The sequence below is a fragment of the Lygodium microphyllum genome, chromosome 16 (genome assembly GCF_053477565.2).
Source record: "Lygodium microphyllum isolate KBCC chromosome 16, Lygodium_microphyllum_v1.1.10, whole genome shotgun sequence".
In the NCBI taxonomy this organism is placed as follows: domain Eukaryota; kingdom Viridiplantae; phylum Streptophyta; class Polypodiopsida; order Schizaeales; family Lygodiaceae; genus Lygodium; species Lygodium microphyllum.
In genome coordinates, this window is record NC_141150.1 from 104,049,530 (window position 1) to 104,074,910 (window position 25,381).

At 47.0% G+C, this 25,381-nt stretch overlaps 1 protein-coding gene across 5 annotated transcripts in view; it reads left to right on the top strand.

Moving 5' to 3' along the window:
- LOC148023184 (rhamnogalacturonate lyase B-like) overlaps positions 1–25,381 on the top strand; it is a 240,983-nt gene that overhangs the window by 166,011 nt on the left and 49,591 nt on the right. For all 5 annotated transcript variants that reach the window (XM_087696158.1, XM_087696159.1, XM_087696160.1 and 2 more), the window contains one exon: positions 7,584–7,668. In XM_087696158.1, coding sequence (XP_087552284.1) covers positions 7,584–7,668 — 85 coding nt within the window. The remainder of the gene's footprint in view (positions 1–7,583; positions 7,669–25,381) is intronic.

A 25,381-nucleotide genomic window follows, 5' to 3' on the forward strand; every position in this document is an offset into this window, starting at 1 on the left:
TTGATCATCGTCCCTTGGTACACAATTGGATGATGTGTGTATATGTTCGTCTCTTGTATTTGCCACATGGCACATGACTCCATGACTGGTACATCATGGAGGTTCTAGAATTGGAATGCTCTGATTTTACTCACTTTTATTTTTTTTCTTCCAAGAAAATGTGGCTAATTATATTACTCAGAAAGCTGATTACAACAAAGTGCTCAAGCTCAATAGAATAAACTGGAGCTGATGCAAAGTCACCACTACATCATGTATACAAGCCTCTCAGGGCGGTCTAGGGGGGATGGGGGCAAGGAGCCATGGGGGAGGGGTATATCGCCAAACGGGACTGCCTGCCTGCAGCACAAAGAATAGGGCCTGGCCGCCCTAGGTACGCATGAAGTGATCACGGAGTTCCTGACGCGCCCTGGACTCACCCTGCACCTGCTCCCATCGGCCGCAGAGGGAGTGAATGATGGAGGTCCATAGCTCTGCCAAGGTTGCAAGTGCTGAAAGTCTCTCTCCGCCGAAGGCCACCTGGCATCGCGCCTTCCAAATATGCCATCCAGTAAGACTCCCTATGATCTCCCATATCTCTGAGTGGTCTGCCGTGGGCTCTAGTACCTGGTGGATGGGTAAAGCCTCCAGACCAACCACTGCACATGAACCTGCCTCGATCATGAAAATCGTGTCCTGCATCCCGGCCTCATACAAAAGGTGACGGCCCTGGCTAACTGCCTGCCAATAGAAAGCTCCCCATGAAATACACCCAAGGCTGGGGGCTATACGTCGAAGGATATGGCATGCTCCTCTCCATACAAGCTGCCCCTCCTCACAAGACCAAAGGCAATGCTTTGGGGCTTCTAGAGGCTGCTGTGTGCAGTGCTTACAACCTCCTTCATTCTGCATCTGGGCAAGCCAGCTTCCCACTACCAAACCTCCATGCGCCACCAGCCATAAAAAATACGACACCCTCCTCGGCCTCCAGCTATCCCATAGGCGGCGCCAGAAGGTTCGTCGGAAGGGCTCCGTGATGCTGTGCTCTGCCCAGTGTCTGCGTGACGGCGCCCAATCCATATCCTCCTACATCAGTACATGTCTGCTAATCCTGGCAGTGTATTCTAGGAGCTTGGGTGGCTTTTTTGCAACTGCAGAGGCCGGCCATAGCCACTCTCTTGGGTCCCACTCCAGCTCATCAAGTGGTCTACCCTCCCAGATCCAAAGGCGCCACTCCTTGAGCTCCATCCAGAAGACATAGGGGTCCAATCGCCAAGTCTTCCCTTGAAGGCCCACCACCCGAATCCTCCTCCATGAGAGGGTGGCGATCCCCTCATCTTGTTGCTCTCTGTCAAGGGCCAGACGTCCCCCCTCCTAAATGGTAAAGGTCCCCTGGGGGGCGCCGCCCACTCTACCTGCCACCTGAAGAGGGATGTGTGCTGGAGAGAACCTGGCTGCCCATACCTCCCCGGCCTCTATTGGTTCTCGTATCGGGGGGGCAAGCCACTCCGGAGGTATTGCTGCGTCTATCTCTCTTCTTCTCAACTCCACTCCTCTCAAGCACCCTGATACTTGTTGTAGCACCTCCTTGTCTGCCATCCTGTACACCTCTTGCCATGTCCTAATGGAGGGAGCCGGGCCGGCCTCCCACCCAGTCCACTGGATGTGGGGGCACTCACCTAACTGTGCCCCTTCCCTGTCTTTGACCTAGAGCTTCCAGATTACCGGCTGACGGTCTATTTCCTCTTGGCAGCCCGGGGGGCTCTCGATTAGGGCCTTACGGAGGCCCTACCACACGCGGAGTAGGCTCCGCAGGAATGGTGATCTGGGCAGGGTAATCTAGGCTGAAGTGAAGATCCATCTCAAGGACGGCCTCCATTCCCTGCCAAGCCTCGGTTTACAATCCTGAAGGCCCTCCTACAGTAAGACCTTCCAGGTTTGCCCACCTAGTGTGAGACCGCGGACAACTAACTTGCCCAAGAGGGCCCTACTCTAATATTCTGGGTCTATGATCCCAAGCCCTCCCTCTGATCGATGTCGTATGATGGTCGCCCATGCCACCTTGGCCCTGGAGTCTCTGGAGCCAATCAGACCCTGACCAAAGGAAATTCCGCACCAGGCGGCGAAGCTGCCCTGCGCATGATGAGGAGAAACACCAACACGAGGCGATGTACCAGGCCGTCGCTAGGACGACCTGGTTAACCACCAAGGCTCGACCGGCTAGTGAGAGGCGAGCCGTGCTCCAATAGGTCAGTTTCCTCCTAATAGACTCTAGAACAGGAATAAACTGCTAGGCAAGAGTGATATCAAGTCCCACCTGGAACCCTAGGTATCGGACGGTCTGCCCTCTGCTCACCCATCTAAATCCCAGGTGGACTTTCCACTCCGTGCTGGATTCGGGGTCTGTGAGGAAGCCAACCGACTTTCGCCAGTTGATTTTCGCACCTGCTGCAACACAGAACACCTCAAGGGCCAACCTCATTCTTTCCAGCATCACCTCATCGTCCTCTATGTAGAGTCCTGTGTCATCTGCGTACTCTGAGTCTAGCAACTCAGTCTCCTCTCTCATTGGAAGTCGGAGGCCGCGTAGTCCACTCACATGTGACCTGAGGAAGTGGGACATCGCCTCTGCGACAAATAGGAACAGGTATGGGGCCAGGGGGCAACCTTGTCGGACGGATCTCTCCATTCGGATCTCCTCCCCTCACCTTCCTCCTATGAGAACCCTGCTGGTGGCTGATCTGTACAGGCCGGAGACCCCGCGAATCCAAGCGTGGGGAAATGCTAACTTCACCATGGTACCCTCTAGGAAATCCCAGTCCACCCTGTCGTAGGCTTTCTCGAAGTCCAATAGTAGTACTGCAAGTCTTTGCCCACTCTGCTGAGCCCACTCTGTCGCCTCAAAGAATGTAAATACATTGTCTAGGATGCTCCTATCCTGTACAAAGCCTGTCTGTGTATCGAAATGCTAACTTCACCATGGTACCCTCTAGGAAATCCCAGTCCACCCTGTCGTAGGCTTTCTCGAAGTCCAATAGTAGTACTGCAAGTCTTTGCCCACTCTGCTGAGCCCACTCTGTCGCCTCAAAGAATGTAAATACATTGTCTAGGATGCTCCTATCCTGTACAAAGCCTGTCTGTGTATCATGAATGATGTCTGGAAGCACATGGTGTAATCGTCTACCAATCATCTTTGCCAGAGCCTTATAGGCCACTAACAATAAGGTGATCGGTGTCCACTGGGATAGCTCCAACCAGTCTCCCCCTTCGGGGAGGAGACTGATAAGGCCTGTCGATAGCCTCCCTGGCATCTGTCCTGAGGAGAATATCTCCTGGAAAGTCCTCAGTAGGGGGTCCTTTACCACCTCCTAGTATGTAGTGAAGAAGGCCTTAGAGAGGCCATCCTCCTCCGGCATTTTTGCCCATCCTGTGTATGGAAAGCCTCCTCTAGTTCCTTCTCTGTGAAGGGGACTAGGAGGGCGTGTCCTATCTCCTCTGTGACGAGGGACGGGATGTGATCCCATACCTGTTGTCTGCATCTTCTCTAATTGAAGCTGTCTCCTGTTGGAAGAGGCGTGTGTAATAGTCAGTGGCAATCTCCATCACCTCATCAGGGCTAGAACGGGTCCTCCCATACTGACCCTAAGGTTGCGTATCTGGTCTCCCGCGGTGCGGGGCTGGTGCACCTGGAAGAACTCCTTACACATCGTGTCTCCCTTCTGCGCCCAAAAAGTTGCTGAATTGCGGAAAGAGAACTCCAAGCGCCTGTTCTCTAGGCCAGCAATAAATGCACGATGGGGGCCCCTGGTGCCTCTTGCAACAATCTCTGCGTAGCTGCCAGGTCCCGCCGGAGTGCTCTCTCCTCCTCCCAGCATTGCTGCCTGGCCTGTAGGGTTGCCTCTTGGCAAATTCTGCTTGACTCGACTAGGACCTCTGCAACCTCCTCTGCTATCCTATCCCTCCTAACCCACTCTCTGGTCCAGATTTGCTCTATCTATCTGGACACCTCCTCCCTCCTATAGATCGAGTCAGGGATCCGACAGGATCGTGTATCTAGGGCGGATGCTGGGGGATCAAGTGGCAGGAGAATCAGTTGTCGGATAGTGTGGTGCCTGCCAACTGCTCAATCTGGCCTCCGCGAGAACCTCCCCACTCTCCCACATAAAACCTGTCCAACCGCTCCAGCAAGGCTCCGCCTAGTTGCCTGTATCCCCAAGAGAAGTCCAATGACCTCTCCCTCTTGTGGAAGGTAGGGTCTTTCCAAGCATCCCGTGCTCTGACTGCAAGCAAAAAGACCTCCCATGTCTCCTGCTCCTCCCCGGCCATGCCCTGGTAGTTTCTTCCCCTGCCCTGTTGGTCCTCCAAAGCCTCTAGACTGTTGAAATCTCCTCCAACAATCCAGGAGTCCACCTTAGGGAGTCCATTTACAATTTCCCCCCAAAACCTGCTGCATGCCCTAACCTCCGTAGGGGCATAGACATTGAGCACTCCAACACACGAGTCCCCCATATCCAGTCTGATCCATAGAGCCCTTCCTGCCATTGTTGTCCCGTGGTCTCGTACACAGGTGGTGAGACTCGGACCAATAGATGTGCATACGCCTCCGCTCTTGCCGTGGGCACCTATGGCTTGCTCTCAATAAGTATGCGAGCTGCCTGGCAGTATCTTCCCAACCCACTAAGCCTGGGCGAGGGTGAGCTTGTGCTCCTGTTGTAGCAAGATGTCTATCCGTCCGGCAAAGGCAGGCTGCAGCTCTTGTCGGACAATCAACTTCCTTGAGCCATGCGCCCCACTGTAGTGGAGATTGTTCACATTCCAGGATGCAAGGTGTAGGCTCATGGGAAATTTCTTACTGACCGACCAGGCATCTATTCGGCGTGGAAGCTGCAAATGAGGAGGAGAGACTACGAAGCGTGCAGGTACATTTTGCCGCTGGCCTGGATGGTGAGCTCCAGTCCCCCATGGTGGCCCTCGGCTAGACCATAGGGGTGATAGATGCTCCAGGTGGTACTATCAATGCATCTATTATCCATGCTGAAAACTGTGACTCTGTACACTGGTAGAAATGGGCCGCCTGTGCTGTGGGCCATGCAATCACATCCCTCGGCGCTTCCCACTGTGGGGGGGCTCGAAAGATAATGCTCAAATGCGGGACGTCGGTGCCAGGCCACGAGTTAATGCCCATCATGCAGCTTGGCCACTGTTGTGCAAACAATGCTAGTCCTTCATCTCCCATCCACTAGGAGATGTGATCAGCCACCTGACTCTTCAATTCCTCCTCAATCTGTGTAGTTGTCCACTCCTCTGAGAAGGATGACTGGAAGAAGAAAGCGTAGTTTGGTCCATCCGGTGGTGCTAGTAGGTGGACCTTGCCCCTCCTTGGCTTACCAACCACGAAGATCCCCACCTCTAGAGGTAGTGGGAACTCTCCATGCTCCGCAACTCGCAGGTAAGACCATGGGCCACTGCGAAAAAACTCTTGTGGCAGTAGCTGTGCCTGTCTCGCGAAGGTAAGGTGGGTGACAGGGGCAGATGAGCTAGTGGCTGTGTGGACGGGGGCAGATGAGCTAGTGGCCTGTGGGGGCTCCGGCGAGGCAGTCTGTTGCTCATGTGGGTAAAGTGGGGGGGGTTGGTCCTGACGGGTGGGGCGGGCAAGGGGGGGCTGTGGAGTGCTCTGCCGAGAGGGGGGCGCTCATCCGCCATCACCCTGCTGACGAGGCTGGGCTTGAGGGGCTGGCTGCGCCCCCCCTTGTCGTCTCCCTCTCTGTCGCCTCTGGACCCTTGTGAAACCGTCAGCATCCACCTGCGGACCTGTAGGCGGAGCCGCCTTGGCTCCAAACCGTGTGCAAACTGCTGCATGATGCCCAAAGTGGTGGTAGTGCAAGCACTGCCCTGGTTGCCCAGTCACAATGACCTGCTGCCTAAAGGAATGCCTGCCTGCCTCAATCTCTAGGAACTGTGGGATATTCTTGACCTCCTCACTGCCACCCTTACCTTTGGGACCCCTGCCGCTGTCACTGCATCCGCGAAGGACGCGGGAAGGACAGTGCCGAAGAGCCTCCCGAAGTCTTCCACTAACTAGCAGTACTCAATCGCCAAGCCGGGGAAGAGGAGGGTGACCGGGTGCCGAAGAAACCTGTTGTGGAGTGCAAATGCCTCCACCGTGAAGCCATTGTACCAAGGGACCATGTATATGACCCCCTTCGTGGATGCATAAGGTGAACTGGTGAGTAACTCGCGAGTTGCGTTTGTCGAGCTGAGGCGGACCATGAAGATCCCTTGGCCCAACAGGACCGCCTTCATGATCTACGCCGAGCCGATGCTCAGCGTGGAGTGGAGCCAGTCCCGAAGCTGGTCCCTAGCTGGGGAATGTCCTACTACCTGACCATATATTACGGTTTCCATTAGTTCCAGCTTCTTAGCTTGGACGGCTAAGAGCTGCTCCTCAGAGAGGACTACACGCAAGGTGTTCGACTGGGGGGACACTCGGTGAGTACGCCAGCGTCTGATCAAAGGTTTCCATTGCCCGTCCCTACTGGGAGAACCTACCTATCGTGCTGCTGTGTCGCTGAATGGAGAGTTGCTGCAAGGGGGAGGGAGCAACTGGAGGGGAAGGGACGAAAAAAGAGGGGGGGGGGGGGTGTTGCGGAGACGGTCAACCCGGGGGACAGCCAGGCAAGAGGGGCAATAGGCGGCCGTTACACACCTTGGGGGCGAGGGCACGCGAGCCGAGCAGAGACGTCCACGATCAGTTGGGCAGCGTGCAAGACAGTCGGACCGCAACCATGACCAGTCGGATGGCGCGACTGTTCGACAGTGGGCGAGTCGAAGCGGAAGGCACGATCGGACGGGCGACTAGTCGGACGTGCGTGTCGGGCGGGGGGAAAGCAGTGCGACGTGTAGGCGGAACTCAATTGTGGCAGCTTTAGGATTTTACTCACTTTTAACAATATGGCTAGGCACAATGAGATAATGAAATAGGAAGATACTATAGTTACCATGAACTCTTAACTCGGAATTTTGCTATGCAAGCAAAATCCCATATTAGCACAAAGCCATGACAGTAAAACACTGGCCACATTCAAATAACAATGGTTATGTATGACTTGCATCCAGTGAAGTAGATACTGGTCAAGATTCTCCATTGTGTCAGCTAAAAGAGGGTTAATCTCATTCAAGTAGATCTTCCAAGATCACCCAAGAAAGCAAAGTTAGGGCCTTGAAATCTTGTTACAATGTAAAAGTGTATTTTGTGTGATATGCAAGCATAATACATCTCCAGTTGTTCCTTGAAGGTGCCAGCTCCAATACTAGAGTCACTAAAAGTAAATCTTTGACTAAAATATCTAATGACTGCACAAGAACAAAAATAAAAGCCATGTATTTATATAAATGCAATCTTGATGATTAGGTCATAGGGATTGTGTGGCTCGGACAACGTGGCAATACTTATTCTTACCATCTCAGCTGTTTTTTTTTTTTGTTGGAAAGATGATATTTCAGGTTTTTTTTTTTCAAAACCTTTTTTACTCTTACTATTTCAGGTTTTAATCATGATGGCTGCCATACTTATACCTTGACAAGGTTCATTTTTGTCATTGCAGTTTTGCAACATCTGCGGCTGCTGGATTTGCATATGTAGGTCTAGCCTTACCTGGAGAAAATGGGAGTTGGCAGACAGAAAGCAAGGTATTGTAGATAGAAAGCCATTTAAAAGGACTTTTGAGCAACTTTCAAAATTTCAATTGCTTTTAGGGCATGGTAAAAGTTGTAAAATTTGCAAGTATTTGTTTATGTAGGAGGTATTGAATCCGCATATTGGATGGGTAGGATAAGATATGCTTTCATTTGCCACACAAGTTTTTAAAGCAGAAAAAAGAAGAAGAGAATAAGATATTCTTAAAATGCTCAGACAACCAATCAAACCAACACCCCACCCTTCTCCTCTCTTGCAACTATAAAATGGAAGAATGTGTTGGAATTCTAGGTACCCAGAAAAGCATTTCATCCTCCTGTGCTCAAAGTCACCCTGTAATCCCTCTGACCTTCAGTGGAGCAAATGCAGGATCTATTTCCAAATTTTAGAGAAAGTCTTTGGTAAACGGTCCGATGTATATGTATGGCACAACTACATCTCACCATCCAAATAAACCAAGTGATAGTACTAGAAATCAGTTTACATCTGTAACATCTCCCTTTGTCCACTTTGTCTATGTGAAGTTGAGTGTGGGAATTGTGAGAGTGCGCAATGGAAGAAGGAACACAAACAGAGAGAGAGAGAGAGAGAGAGAGAGAGAGAGAGAGAGAGAGAGCAGAAAAATGAAGGAAGAAATACTGCACTTACTGAAAATGAATGCTGAATACAATGATGTGAACTGATCAGTCCCTGCACACAGCCAAGGTGTCAGTGAGGGCACCAAAGCAGGTTGAGATGTTGGCAGCACCACATCGGAGAGTGTCTAGGAGTGAGAGTGTGCTGAAATCTGCATGAAGAAGTGATCAGTCAAGAGTGGGCTGTGGCTATATATAGCGAGACACCTCTAAAATTGGCCAACTGCTAAAATGGCCTCTAAATCTGGCTGGTCTGCTAAAATAGCTGATATGACTGCAATAAATGCAGTCCAACTACACATAAAAAATGGAAAAATAATGATAAAATATCCTAGGCAATCATGGAGTAGGTAGGCACTATTAGGGGGTGGAATCCAATTGACAGAAAGAGGAAATGCAGAAGAAATGTGCCTAAAATGGAGGAAATGTATAGAAATGCACCCTAAACTGTAAGAGCTCCAATGTCTCCATCAAACTCGTGTAGGAGCTCACAACCAGGAGATGAAGATTGACATGAATAAATAGGGCAAGCTAACACACCTCTCAAGTCATGGGAGTGTTTGAAGACTCAACAATCTCATATGATGAAGCATAGAAGCCTTGGGTAAAGGCTTCGTAAAGAGATTTGTCACATTGTCCTCTGTGGGATAGTAGGCCACCGCTAGCTTGGAATCCATGATCCGCCCACAAACATAGTGATACTGAACCTCAATGTGTTTCATGTGGGCATGAAACATCGGGTTCTTCGCTAAAGCAAGAGTACTGTGGTTGTCCACGTGTAGCTCTGTAGATCCTAATTGTGAAAAGCCAATCTCCACCAACATACGACGGAGCTGAATTGCCTCCATAGCCGTCGAACGTAGGGCACGGTACTCAACCTTTGTAGAAGAAAGGGCCACAGTAGGCTACTTTTTACTTCTCCAAGAGATAGCTCCCAATCGAAGGGAGAAGGCATAACCTGTAGTGGACCATCTTGAATCCATGTCACCTACCCAGTCAGAGTCACTCCATATAGAAAGAGTAACCCCCTCCCCATACATGATCCTATAGGATTGAGTCCCGTATAAATACTGAAAAACATGCAACGCTGCCCTCCAGTGATCCTTTGGAGGAGTCTTCATAAAAGAAGACAATAGAGCTACCACAAAAGAAATATCCAGCCGAGTGTGGATGAGCCAGATAAGACAGCCAACAAGGCACCTACAGCGGGTAGCATCTGAAAGGGGATCTCATGCCACAAGCTAGGACTCAGGGTCCATGGGGCAAGAAATAGGCCGAGACTCTGCCATACCAAACTTCGAAAGTAACTCAGAGATATACCTGTGCTACAAGACAAAGATGCCCTCTACCATCTGATAAGTTTCCAAACCAAGGAACAAGTGTAGGATCTCAAGATCCATCATCTCAAAATCTTGTCTTAGAATATCTTGAGTCCTATCAATCTCCGTAGAAGTGCTCCCTGAGATGATAAGATCATCCACATATAAGATAATCAAAACACACTTATAACCCTCAACCTTATAGTAAATGTTAGGATCATGAGTTGATCTCTGGAAGTCACTATCACGAAAGAAGCGATCAATCCTATGGTACCAAGCTCTAGGAGCTTACTTCAGGCCATAGAGGGCCTTCCACAATTGGTAGACATGGTCCTCCTTCCTTGGCACAAGAAAACCTAGAGGTTGGGATCATGAGTTGATCTCTGGAAGCCACTATCATGAAAGAAGCGATCAATCCTATGGTACCAAGCTCTAGGAGCTTACTTCAGGCCATAGAGGGCCTTCCACAATCGGTAGACATGGTCCTCCTTCCTTGGCACAAGAAAACCTAGAGGTTGGGAGATATAAATATCCTCATCAAGGATGCCATCAAAGAAAGCAGACTTGATGTCCATCTGATAAACAAACGAGCGACGGTGGGTTGCAAGAGCCAAAATAGCCCAAATAGTAGACATCCAAGCCATAGGTGCAAAAGTCTCAAAATATTCCAAACTAGTCCTCTGTGCAAAACCCTTGGCAACAAGCCTAGTCCAAGGAACCATCTGCAAGATACTTAGTCTTATAGACCCAATTCACATCGATCACCTTTTGTTGCTGAGGACCTGGAACCAACTCCGAAGTCTGATTTCACTTGATAGAATTGAGCCCATCCTGCGTAGCCTATGTCCAAACATCCTGTGCAAGAGGCTCATCAACTAAAGTAGGCTCATTGTCATGGAGAATTTGAGTGATAAGAGCATAGTTCACACAAAATGAACTATCCCATTGGGCTTGTAAACAAGGTGATCTACGTGGACCTATAGGAGTAGTAGAAAAATGGGCAACACTTGCATTCTCCATGAGCCTTTGATACCACTGAGGAATAGTGATAGGCTCATCATGTTGCGAGAGAGGCTTTGAAGCCTCCAGTATATTTACAAAGCACCTGTCTGAGAAAGAGACTCCTTCACTAAGTGAAGAAACATTCTCCTTGTCCAAAGAAGGAAGCTCCCCACTTGACGGTTGTGTCCCCAAAAGGTTGAGGGGAGGCAGAAGGGGTAGGGTACTCTTTGAAGGAGTAGAGAAACCCATCAGCTATGGTAGGGAAGTTGGAGTAGAAGGAGAAGAAGATGGTAGTGGAGGGGAGGAGCCGATATGATGAAGGAGGGGTGTGGAGAGGTAACTTGGGGGGAAGGAGAGGTATAGAGAGCGGGGGATATGAAGAAAACTGCTAGGGTTTGCACTAAGGACACACAGAGTGTATGACCACGAAAGAAGCACAAAGAGACAGACACAGACACAGAGGGCAAAACTCAAACCCTAAACGCAAAACTCAAAACTCAAACATAGAAACTCAAACACAAACTGAAGAAGGGAAAGAGAGAACACAACTTTGAAGTGAATGAATGCTGTAAATGAATATAAGAGTGTATAGTGTGCTCAAGGGCAGAGCAATGTCGGAGTGTGACGTCCACCGGAGACGAATCCCAAGTCTGTGACCACCAGTCGGAGTGTTGAATAGTGAATGGCAGTAGGCTAGTCACCAAAACGCAGCAGTTTGGAGGCTGGAAACTGGTAAACGCAGCAGTGTACCGCTGAATCGAAAGCTGAAAACTGTGCACAGGTGCTGTAAACAGCAGGGCGACAGCTGGAGGAGGTGTATCGGAGAGTGTCAAGACCTGCAATGTTGTAAACGCAGGCTGGCTGTGGAGCAGTTGCTAGTAGTTGAGAGCTGTTGCCTACAGCAATGGACAGGCTGAAGATAATGTGGTTGTAGTCGATGATGGCTGGACAGCAGATGGAGGCGGGCTGCAGGCTGAAAATTGGGCACCATCAGCAGCAGAGGGTGTGTGGGCTGGTGTAACTTGCAAACAAGGATGATGGCTGAATGGTGGGCAGCATGTCTATTTATAGATGTGGATTGGAGCCTCCTAAATTAGGGTTTCCATTGAACTCTCTTGAACCGCTCCTTGTTTCAGGGTTTTACTCTAAAAGAGCATTTTTTAGTGTGTTTTGCGGCTGTTTAAGAGGCTAATCAGCAAGTAATGCATATTTTAGCTCAACATCCCCTCTCAGACCCAAAACTGAGCCGAAAGGTTAGGCCAACTACTGTGATGTTTATTGACTTCAAGGCGTCCCATCCCAAAGCAGCCAGGGCATCGGACAAAGGGTGCACATCAGTTGCCCAATGGCCTATCAAGACTACAGAGGCGATGGTTATCTTATCAAGGGAATCCAAGTAGTCACTCTGGAGAGGACAGGGCATCAGACAAAGGGTGCACGTCAGCTGCCCAATGGCCTACCAAGCCCTACAAAGGCGGATGGAACTACATGGAACTTTTTTTTTTTGAATAAGTGAGGTAAATTTTATGGGATGCGGCCGATTGAGTAATAATGACCCAGAAGACGGGAGTAGGGAGGGTACACCCAAGACATCACAAAACAGAACAAGCTAACACATCCACTCAGGGTGTTGATGACGAGGAAAAATAGGTGATGAGGTATCCATGTGATGGAGAAGAATGGTGATGGGGTAATAGCAACAGCCAGTGGAAACAACTTAAGATCCACTGAAGTGGTGCTCTGCACAATGAGATGCAAAGTATGCTACATGCTGAAGAATGCTCATGCAGCAGGTGCCACTTGGACAGTGTCCCTCTTGGGGAAATTGTTCACTTCCCCAAGCGCCCTAGTGCAAAGATCATGAAATCATGCAATGCAAAGGGTAAGATACAACAGGGGGAAGAAGCCAATGTTGAAGACAAAGTGCCGAAGCCTGTAGAATACCAAGAAGGATAGGAACCCCCTCTCAACTTGGATGTAGATACCGAAGAAGGAAAAGAAGCCTGATGTCGGTCTTCATATGGTGTTGAAAACCAGAATGAAAGAAGATAAAGTGAATGAAGCTCCCCGGTAGAAGAGCAAGGTAGAAGTCACCACCATGATAGCATCGAGAGAGATGCTGCACGATCCGTCTCGGGAGGGGAAACCGCCTTGTTGGAGATGATGAAACCACGAAAGGAACGGTACGCATCCCCATGTCTCTAGCCCAGATAAGACCAAAGAAATCTGGAAGTTAGCCCTACATTGAAAGACAAAACCCTGCAAAAGAGATGAGAATCTGCAAACATAGAGGTTAGTGGTGAGATGCTTCAAAGCAAAACATAACAGAAAGAAAATCTAACTCAACATAAATGCAATGAATGTGTGTGTGTGAGTAAATGCAGCGGAAGACAAAAGAATGGAAAAGCTAAGGACAATGAATCCTATGGGCCCGACTCTAATAGTGCGAAAAATGAATGCTAGATTGATCTAGGGTATCCGAAAGGACCTAGAGACATGCTAGTCTAAGAAGATGGCCACCATCGCATACGTCCAATAGCAAGGCTCTGCCAAGGGAACGCCTGACGAGGTGGAGAGGAAAGTGAGATGGATGCATGAAGTGCAACGGGATTGGAACCTGTAGACCAATTAGCCAGTCCCTCAACGGTAGTGAAAGAGATGGGCTGTTGAGACTGTACTGGAGCCACATGTCCAGCAACAACGATGGGTGCTAAAGGAGCAGATGAAGTAGGAGTGGAAGGTGTAGCTCCACTGGACTCTGCAGTCGCAACGGTTTGCAGAGGTTTTTTAGGTGAAAGACCTTGGGCCTTGGAGCAACACTCCTTGTTCACATGGCCTGCTCTCTGGCAGTGTGTGCAAAACCAAATTTTCTTAGGGAGTTGCTGCTAGATAGGTCTAGATTCTTTGGTTCCATCTGAGGAAGAGGAGTCACCCTTTGATTGGCTTGCCTTCGCATCTTGCGAGTTCTTGCCACTGGTGGTTTTTCCTCCCAAAGAAGAGGCAACCAGCTCCCTCTGCTCCGAATAAGGCTATGACGAGGGTTTCCTCTGGACTTGATCATGCAGCCTTGCGTAACGCAAGAACTGGCACTCAAACTCATAGAAGGTTGGCAATCGAGGTTGGGAGATGGTGTGTTGAATGAAATTGAAGTATTTTTCGGGCAACTTATTCAATAAGAATGTAACCTGATCGTCATTTGACTTTAGAGAGCCAGTATGTGACATTAATGTGACATTAAAGTGATATTTAATGTGACATTAAGGTCACAAACATTGAATGTGACATTAAAGTGACATTTAATGTGACATTAAGGTGAATCAAGGGGAACACGCACGAGGATGACCGTCCGGGCTCTTGGGCGCCCGAACGGGGTTAAGGGGAGCCTAGAAATAAAGAGAGTCCAAGAATAGTAGGACTCACCAAGGTTTGACGGTTGGCAATCGGATCACGATGGTCTGGCCAGCAACATACTAGGCAAGGCTGGGAGGTGAAAGGAATCACTCGTGCTCACCCATCCCGACTGTTTTTCTTCTGGCTTCATAGTCTTCTTTTGAATCATCTGTCATTGGTATCAGAGCTGACAGGTTTAGTCGTGTGGATTTGTGGAGTTCTTCATCGACGGGTCTCGCGGTTCGTTTCAGTCGACGGGTCGCGGTTCGTTTCAGTTGACGGGTTTCAGTCGCCCGCCAGGATGCCAGTCGCGTGAGGGTCGCCCGCCATTCATTAATCGTCGAAGACCCTTTCGAAGTAGTTACGTGTGGTGTGCCACGTCACGTAAGTGACATTTTGCGAAACGACTGGCGTGAGGCAGAACGACCCAGCGTGAGGCGAAAAGAGATTCGTCTCTGGTCAGCGTGAGGAAAAAAAAAAAAAAAAAACGACCCGGCGCAGGCGTGAGGTAGAACGACCCAGCGTGAGACGAAAAGGGATTCGTTTCTGGTCAACGAAAGGCGCAATGTCCAAAGGCGTCAGCTGCGTCAGCTGTGAGGCGAAATATGAAGAGGCGAAACATAAAGACGACTGCTGTAGTCATGATGATAAGTACCAGCATTTGAATCGCCACCGACGGACTGAAATCAGCCAGATTTGTCACACATATAAAAGACATATTGGTGGTCCAAGTGATGGTCCCGTTTTCTACTGAAAAATTTCATTTTCAGCGTGACTGGTCTAGTTCGGGAAGATAAGGATTGTTCCTCACTCTTTGGGCTTACTAATAAATCCAGCAGCAGTTGCCCTGCCATTAAAACCAGGGAAGTACTTTACTTTGTATGCAAATTTATTATCTTTGCTTTCCAATTCCAATGTATTAATGGCAGAAAAAGGGAAAGAGAGAGTAATGGAAGGATACAAAACTCGGATGTCCCATGTTCATCGAAAGATTTAGATGTGACTATGCGAGATCCTAAGGAACCTCACCATAAATTAAGGGATAATCCAGTTCTAAAGGATATGAAACCACCTCAGTCTCACGGGGAGGAAAAAGACAGAAATAAAGATACAATCTTTAATTTCCTCCAAAAATAGGAAGATTTACATAAACTTAAAAATACCCCACCACATCTCCAAGCACTCGAGGCTAGTTTAACTTTGGGGTCCAAAGCATATAAGTGGTGGCGAACTTTAAAGGAGGCAAATAAAATACCTGAAACTTGGGCTCAATTTGAATCCGTCTTTTTGAAAGAATTCCTTCCTGAAAATGAAATGGAAAGAAATTGGGAAGATTGGGATTATGTCAGACAAAAGGGAAGACCCTTGTTGACATATCTGGAGGAATATCGTGAGATAATCCTCAAATTGGAAGGAATAGATGAATTCCAAAAAACAAGAGGATTCATTAGGGGACTAGATAAAGCCTGTAAAAAGGAAGTAAAAAGGAGTTCACCTAAGACGCTGGAAGAGGCAATTAAATGTGCATTAATTAATAAAGATATTATGCATCCAGGTACACTCACTAGTCTCACTGATACGGAGCCCAAGTCTAAGGAATTGGAAACCTCAAAATTTGTGGGCAAATTTAAAAGGAAAATGCCATTCTTTAAGGGTAAAAAACAACCTTTTGAAAAGAAACCATATGTGAGGCCAAAGTTTAAGTCCTGATAACTTTGATAAGGCCAAAAAAGAAAAGTTGTGTTTCAATTGCCTATCCCCTAACCATGCTGCTTGGAATTGCCCTCAAAAGAAAAAGGGGGAAGACAAAGGAAAGGATAAGGACAAGGGCAAGGGAAAAGAAAAACAAATCCACGTAGTGCAGACCTTAGAATTAAAGGGGCATGAAAAGTACAAATCTTTGGAGGTCTTGCACATGGATGTACAACATAAGTGTTGTATGTCAACTTCTATGTGGCAGCCTACTTTTGGGCCACATCGCGCGTGCAAGAGAAGAAGAGAGAAGAGAAGAGAAGAAGAGGAGAGGAGATGGTGAAGAGCTTCACCCTCTTGATCCCTCACTCTCACACACACTCACTCCCTAACACTCACACACACTCACTCCCTCACACTCTCACACTCCCTCTCTCAAGAGCACACACAAGCAAGGAGGAGAGAAGAAGAGAGGAAGAAGAAGACTCTTTTTGCCACACACCAAAAGAATGAGCTTCTCATTCCCTTTTTTCAACTTTATATACAAAGCCCTAAATCCTTTTTGGGCAATCATTCCTCTTTTACATGGCCGGCTGTAGCCTAGGCCCTTTTTCCCATTTCCCACCATTCTAATTTACCTCCAAGGAACCTAGAAGAGCTGCAGATCTTCCTAGGTTTATCTGGATTTTATCGTAGATTCATTCGAGATTTTTTCAACTTTATATACAAAGCCCTAAATCCTTTTTGGGCAATCATTCCTCTTTTACATGGCCGGCTGTAGCCTAGGCCCTTTTTCCCATTTCCCACCATTCTAATTTACCTCCAAGGAACCTAGAAGAGCTGCAGATCTTCCTAGGTTTATCTGGATTTTATCGTAGATTCATTCGAGATTATGCCAAAAAACTTGTTCCAATGACAGACCAACTTAAAGGGAAAGGAAAAAGTTTTAATTGGGGAACAGACCAAAATGAAAGTTTTCAAAAACTTAAGATAGCTATCGCTACAGCTCCTTCAAGGAACCTGGAAGAGCTGCAGATCTTCCTAGGTTTATCTGGATTTTATCGTAGATTCATTCGAGATTATACCAAAATAGCTATTCCAATGACAGACCAACTTTAAGGAAAAGGAAAAAGTTTTAATTGGGGAACAAACCAAAATGAAAGTTTTCAAAAACTTAAGATAGCTATCGCTACAGCTCCAGTATTATTAATAGTGGATCCCAATAAACCATTTGTGGTTGAAGCTGATGCCAGTGATAAGGCAATAGGCGCGGTCTTATTACAAGAAGGTCGACCAGTTGCTTTTGAAAGCAAGAAATTAGATCGTGCAAAACATAATTATTCTGTTTATGAGAGGGAGTTGTATGCAATAGTACATGCAATGAAGAAATGGAGGCACTATCTGTACGGTGCCAAACTTTTGATTTTATCGGATCATGAAAGCATTAAGTGGCTTAATGATCAACCGGATCTACACAGGCGTAAAGCCAGATGGGCCGAACTTCTTCAAGAGTTCGACTATGAGATAAGATATAGAAAAGGAAAGTATAATATAGTAGCTGATGCACTCACCAGAATGCCCATCATTAATGAATTGAGTTTTACTCAGTTTACTTCCAACTTGCTTGAATCTTTAAAAGGGAAATACCAGGTTGATCCGGCATATTCCAACATATGGGAAGCAATAAAAAATGGGGATCCAAATGAAAGTGCTTCTACTGAGGAATGAATATCTGGCGATGTTCAACAAGGAAATGGAGCATCAGGGTTTGCTCAAACTCGATTCAAGTGGAAGAATTTTACCATTGATAATGGTTATTTACTCTACAAGGGTAGTGTATGTGTCCTGAAAGATACAGAAATAAGGCGCCAGATACTCTTTGAGTGTCATGATACCCCTAGCGCGAGACATCCAGGAGTTAATAAGACTTATAGTCTTATTAAAAGGCAGTTCTATTGGCCTGGAATGAATAAGGACGTCCTTGACTATGTGGTCAAATGTAATAAATGCCAGGTTAATAAAGCTGAAAGATTGAAAATGGGAGGACTTCTCCATCCACTAGAAATTCCTTCGGGAAAATGGGAGAGTATCTCCATGGACTTTATTGTTGCTTTACCTAGAACACAGAGGGGGCACGACTTTGTGTGGGTGATTGTGGATAGGTTAACCAAAATGGCTAGGTTTATTTCAACTTCAACTGATGTTAAAACACCAGAATTGACTAGATTGTTCGTAGAGAACATATACCGATTGTATGGCCTTCCGGCAAATATAGTTTCTGATCGGCATAGAAAATTTGATAGCCATTTTTGGCGTGCGGTATTTAGGAAATTGCATACTAAACTTAGCATGAGTACGGCGGATCATCCGCAAACAGATGGGCAAACTGAAAGGGTAAACCAAATTCTTGAAGATATGCTTAGGGCATATGTAAGTAAAAGGCAAACTAATTGGGAAGAGTATTTACCGATAGCAGAGTTTGCATATAACAGTGCCAAGTACTCTTCCACTGGATATAGTCCATTTATGTTAATGTATGGGTTCTAGCCCAGAGCTCCTTTTGCAGTAGGACTGCATAAGGAAAAGGTTCAGGCAGCTAAAGATTTTTTGGAGGATATGAATAGTATGTTAAAATTTGCTCAAGAAAATATTAAAAAAGCTCAAAATCGAGCTAGAGCATATGCAGATCCTCACCGAAGAGATATCTCCTTTGAAGAAGGAGAATTGGTCTATCTTAAGGTGCCTGAACAAACTAAAACTATGAAAAAGGGACAATGTCCAAAGCTTTCACCAAGGTATTGTGGTCCTTTCATAATACTTAAAAAGGTGGGAGAATTGGCTTACAAGCTCCAACTACCTGCTGGTAGTAAAATACATCCAGTTTTTCATGTAAGTAAATTATGGAAGAAGCTGGGTGATTTGGATAATCTAATCTTAAATGATGGCATTGAGGAGCTGTTCAATGACCAATCTAATCCACATGAACCAGAAAGAATATTAAATGTTCGTAATAGACGAACAAGGAATACTATTTATCAAGAATGTTTGGTTAAGTGGAAAGATTGTTCAGAAGAAAGCTCAACATGGGAGCGAGTAAGTACTTTAAAGAAAAGGTTTCCCGATTTACAGTTAGACCTTCCAAGTATCGTTTTCGAGGACGAAACCGATTCTTAAGGGGAAGGAAATGTGACATTAATGTGACATTAAAGTGATATTTAATGTGACATTAAGGTCACAAACATTGAATGTGACATTAAAGTGACATTTAATGTGACATTAAGGTGAATCAAGGGGAACACGCACGAGGATGACCGTCCGGGCTCTTGGTCGCCCGAACGGGGTTAAGGGGAGCCTAGAAATAAAGAGAGTCCAAGAATAGTAGGACTCACCAAGGTTTGACGGCTGGCAATCGGATCACGATGGTCTGGCCAACAACATACTAGGCAAGGCTGGGAGGTGAAAGGAATCACTCGTGCTCACCCATCCCGACTGTTTTTCTTCTAGCTTCATAGTCTTCTTCTGAATCATCTGTCACAGTAGTGGCGAACTTGGAAAGTAACCGCCTATATTCAGCCAGCTTGACTTTCAAATCATCCCCTTCCTTAATAGAGAACTCTTGAAGCTCAAAGTCGAGATTGATGCACCGAGTACGATTACGAGCCGCATAGCAGTCGAGAAGGTGACTTCAATGCTCTGATGCGAGCGGGAAGTGCTGCAACTAAGAGTGAAAGTCAGGAAGCAATTGGTGCAGCAGTCAACATTGGCTGTGGCAAAGTGGGCTCTCCATTGACGGATGTAGTCAGGGTGAGCTAGTCAAGGGTCTGGTATAGGCTCTAGACCAATGATGAGGTCCCAAAGACCCTGAGACTCAAGTACTTGTTGCATGAAATTAGACCAAGTGGTGAAATTAGACCCGTTAAAACGTGTTTTATCCATGAAGGCATTCTTGGCCGTTGCAACAGGAGTGGTAGCGCTCAAAGATGGATAGTGTGAAAAAGTGTAGTGGGGATAGGACGGGGGAGTGGAGTACACTCGGGAATGGGCCCTAGAGTGCCCACTAGGCATGCGGATAGTGTGCAAGGTGGATCCATAGGTAGGGATGGGCTGACTAGGCATGGGCATGGTAGCCACATGAGGAACCCAAGGAGGTGGAATGGGGACACGGGGAGCAGAAGATGGAAATCCCTGCGTAGCTGTAACCCAAGGAGATTGTGAAGATGCACCATAAGTTGAGGATGGAAACCCTTGCGTATGAGTAGTCATGTGAGTTGTGAAGTTGGGGATAGTGAGGGGAATGCCTATCACAGTCGACCCAGGAGTTAGGGGTGTGCTCATTTGCTAAAAGGTGAGAGGCACTGTGTTAAAGGGTGGCATTTTCCCTAATGAAGTACCATAGTGCAAAGAGGTAGAGAATGGGATGGAGAAGAAAAATGTGCTAGGAGCAGAGATGGAAGATCCAACCCCTAGGGTGTGTGATGTAGATGTGGAGTGTAATCCAAGGTTTTGGAAAGATGATGAGAGGTGATCAAGGTGTTATATAGAAGAGGGTGGGATGGGAGGGAAGTGAGAAGTGTATGTGATATGCTCAAATGAAACAGAAGCTGTAGATATACCTGAATTTCGCTTGCTTCGTGAGCCCCCTCTATTGAAGTTCACATACGCAAAGCCATCCGGATCTTGTACCTCAAAAGAAGAAACATGCGAGGTTTTTGATTCATGCAACTCAAAAGAATTGTACAAACTTGACGTTGGACCTGGCTGAGATGATGAAGATGGATCGCCAGACGTTCCGAATGCTGTATGTTCTCCATGATCGGAGAGGTGGCCAGTCTCACCAACCGATCCGGATGTGGTAGGAAAATTGGTAAGAGGGGTGTGAACATCACCATACTTGTTGTGATAGTACTCCTCAAAGTCCTCTTCTGTCATGTTAGTGAAATCTAGAATAGGAGTAGAAGAGGGTGAAGGTGAAAGTGGAGTGTTGTGCTCCTCACCAAGTCCATAATGCTGTCTCAAGGCCTCCAATGATGGAGAAGCCTGATAAGACATCATAGGAACTGGAGAAGAAGGTGTCTGGGACATTGTGATTCGGTTACGAGTTGTATTGTGTGCCTCCCACAAAGACTAGCTCTCCACAATATCCGTAGGATACTCTTTACAAGAGCATCGGCTCTGATACCATGTGAAGAAAATTGCTAGGGTTTGCACTGAGGACACACAGAGTGTACGACCACAATAGAAACACAAAGAGACAAACACAGACACAAAGGGCAAAACTCAAACCCTAAACACAAAACTCAAAACTCAAACCCTAAATGCAAAACTGAAAACTCAAACACAAATAGAAGAAGGGAAAGAGAAAACACAACTTTGAAGTGAATGAATGTTGTAAATGAATGTAAGAGTGTACAGTGTGCTTAAGGGCAAAGCAATGCCGGAGTGTGACGTCCACCGGAGACGGATCCCAAGACTGTGACCACTAGTCAGAGTGTAGGAGTATTGAATAGTGAATGGTAGCAGGCTGGTCACCAAAACGCAGCAGTCTAGAGGCTGAAAACTGGTAATCGCAGCAGTGTATGGCCGATCAGAAGCTGGAAACTATGCACAGGTGCTGTAAACAGCAGGGCGACGGCTGGAGAAGGTGTGTCGGAGAGTGTTAGGACCTGCACTGCTGTAAATGCAGGCTGGCTGGCCTTGGAGATGATGGACGGCAGGCTGAACAACAGTCAGGAGCAGTCGCCAACAGCTGAGAGCTGTCGCCAACAGCAATGAACAGGTTGAAGATAATGTGGCTGCAGTCGATGATGACTGGACAACAGATGGAGGCGGCTGCAGGCTGGAAATTGGGCGCCAACAGCAACAGAGGGTGTATGGGCTGGTGTAACCTACAAACAAGGATGATGGCTGAATGGTGGGCAACCTGTCTATTTATAGATGTGGATTGGAGCCTCCCAAATTAGGGTTTCCACTGAACTCTCTCGAACCCCTCCTGGTTTTAGGGTTTCCATTGAACTCTCTCAAACCGCTCCCCATTTTAGGGTTTTATTCTAAAAGAGCATTTTTTAGTGTGTTTTGGGGCTATTTAAGAGGCTAATCAGCAAGTAATGCATATTTTAGCTCAACAGGGGAGAGGTAGTCAATGATGAAGAATCACCTACACTAGAACCATCAATCAGATCCTCGGAGGCCATAGCCTCGTTGAAGATCACATCGTTGCCCACCTCAATCTTGCGTGTCGTAGGATTATAGAGTTGATATCCCTTCGTGGTAGTGCTGTACCCTATGAAGAAGAGCTTTCTTGACTTAGAGTCAAGCTTGGTCTTCCTCTTCTCCTTATCCAGATAAACAAATGCATCACACCCATAGATATGAAAGTGAGACATGGAAGGCTTTCATCCAAAGAAAGCCTTATATGGAATCTTATCTTACAAAGCTGAGGTAGAAGAATGGTTGCGAATATGAACCGCAGTCGCCACCGCCTCACTCCAAAGGGATGTTGGATGGTGTATTCGGATGGGTATACTTCACCCGAACGCCGTGATCCCTACAAAACTAAGAAAAGAGATGAAAAGTAAATTTGCCACCATGATAGGCTTGAACACCATGAACTTTAAGGATCGTCTACTTCTCAGCAAACACCTTCGACTCTCGCAAAAACGGAATTACACCTCGCTCTGGTATTCCAAGAAGTACGGCCACACATAACAATTGGAGTCATCAATAATCACCATCAAGTACTTGGCCTTCCTAAGGGAGGCCATGCCCATAGGTCCGCAGAAGGTCAATGTGAAGCAACTCGAGCGGTATAGAAGCCGTCCGTGTGGCAAACTATGGATGTGGCTATTGATGTTGCTTGCCCCTCAAGCAGCTAGGACAAAGGGTATAAATAAGAGTGAATTCTAGAAGTCCCTCGGCCATCTTTCCCTGAGAAGCCCGTTGGATCACGTCCACGTTCAAATGACCATACCGAGCATGCCAAAGTAGCCCAAGCTCGTGGGAAGGCCTTGTGGCTAAGGCTTTGAGTGTATATAGCCCACCCTCCTGTGTGCCTGTCCAAAGAGCTACACATGTAGACTCATCCTCCACTATAATTGCATCTGTAGTGAAGACCGCACATGTACCTAGTTAGGTAAGACGATAGACAAATAAAAGGTTAAAGCCCAACTCAGGTACATAAAGAACTTTGGCAGAGGAAGTCTGCCTATTTGGTAGTAGGGGAATGGTCCCCACTTCATGAAGTGGGACCATATAGTTGTCACCAATGGTGATGGTGCCCCCTCGAGAATTCAAGTCTTCAAGCTTGGCCTTTCCAGGGCAGGCCATGCCCATAGGTCCGCAAAGGTCGGTGTGAACCAACTCGAGCGGTGTAGAAGCCCTCCGTGTGGCAACCTATGGATGTGGTTGCTAATGTTGCTTGCCCTTCAAGCAGCTAGGACAAAGGGTATGAATAGGAGAGAAATCTAAAAGTCCCTCAACCATCTTTTCCCGAGAAGCCTGTCGGATCACATCCATGTTCAAATAACCATTCCAAGCATGCCAAAGTAGCCCAAGCTTGTGGTAGCCCACCCTCCTGTGTGCTTGTTCAAAGACCACTGTAATTGCATCTCTAGTGAAGACCACACATGTACCTAGTTGGGTAAGACCATAGACAAACAAAAGGTTAAAGCCCAACTCAAGTATATAAAGAACTTTGGCAGAGAAATTCTGTCTGTTTGGTAATAGGGGAATGGTCCCCATTCCACGAATTGGGACCATAGAGTTGTCACCAGTGGTGACGGTGCCCCCTTGCGAATTCAAGTCCTAAAGCCAATCTTGCCGAAAGGTCATGTGAGAAGGAGCTTCACTATCCACGAGCCACATCTTCTCTTGAGTAGAAGAAGCAAGGGTTGTATCTTGCTCGACAGCAAAGGCATTCACAAAGATAGACTCTATCATGGTGGGTGCCACTTTCGAATCCTATTCCTTTGGCTTCAAATGGGGTTACTTCTACCAACACTTCTCATCAGGGTAAGTGCCCTTCCCACAATGTGGACACTTGGGCTTCTTCTCCTTCTTCTTGTTCTTCTCGTCCTCCTGCTTCTTGTCCTTGGCCTTCTTCTTCTTCTTCCTACCATTGGTACATGTGGTAAAAGCCTTGGAGGAGCTAGAACCACTGACCCCTACCTCTCTGAGTCGTTCATCATGCTTCAAGACAAGCGATGAAAGCTCCTACCATAAGAGACTCTTGTAGGTCCTCGATGTGATGAGACTGGTGTAGAAAACATCGAATTTGGGAGATGGCAATTGTGTCAATAGGATCATATCCATATCCTCAGAGGATATCTTCCATCCAAGAGAGGCAAGCTCACCTCTCATGTCCCCCATCTTCGTGATGTGCTCCTAGCATCCGCAATTTCTTCTCAAGGGAAATCTTGTGGGAAAAAGTCTTGTGTTGATACAAAGACGAAAGATTGCACCACACCTCCATTGTGGTCTTCAAGCTGCAAACATGAACTAGGACACAACCCTAAACACTCATAAACAAAAGGTATCAGGCTCGAGAGTTGAGCCAATCCCACAAGGTGGCACCATCCAATAAGATACCATCAGCTAGATCTTCCTAAGGGCAAGGAATAGGCTCAAAAACAAACTCCTTAAGATCAAAGGTGTCGAGGATGCACTCCACCTTGCAAGACCATAATGACTAGTTGGCACCGTTGAGTTTATCGTCTTTGGGCAAGGAAGGAAGAACAGGAACCTGAATAGAGGGTATCAAAGAAGGCATCTTCACATCAGATGGAGCCTTCATTTCAAATGGGGCCCGCTGTGAAAGATGAGCAAAAGATGGATGGGTTCGAGGAGACCACACCCGTAAAAACTCCCTATAATCACATCTCAGCTCAGAAGAGTGGTGAGACAAAAGCTCCTCGTCCAAGTCATCAAAGCCTTGAAACTAATGGTAAGACATCTTCCAAATCTGCAATCACCCAAAAATGCTGCATTTTAATGGAAACAATGTGAATGTTAGAAGAATCAACTACAGAAGGTGTAGATGTGCCACCTGCACAAAGAAATACTCTTGCCTACACCCACAAAAGATGCCGCTGCATGTAGATGATGATGACTGGCTGAAGAACGTTGTCACTGAGCAATAAATGCTGCCACCAAGTGTCGCGAAGCTGAAAATGCAAACGTAGACCCACCAGATTGTACCGCCTCCTTCACAAATGGCTGTGTTTGCAACAAACGCCAGGTTGAATGGCTGCATTTGATGACTGGGCTGTTCCTTGGCAATAGATCTTGACTCTTGCTCTCACTTAGGTGATGATACCATGTGAGAGTGCACAATGGAAGAAGGAACACAAACACAGAGAAAGAAAGAGAGAAAGAGAAAGCAGAAAATGAAGGAAGAAATACTGCACTGACTGAAGATGAATGCTGAATACAATGATGTGGGCTGATCAGTCCTTGCATGCAGCCGAAGGCATTAGTGAGGACACCAAATCAGGCTGAGATGTTGGCAGCACCACATCAAAGAGTGTTTGGGAGCTAGAGTGTGCTGAAATCTGGAAGAAGTGATCAGCCAAGTGTGGGCTATGGCTATATAGCCAAACACCTTTAAAACTGGCCAACTACTAAAAAGGCCTCTAAATCTGGCCAACTTGCTAAAATAGGTGATATTACTGCAA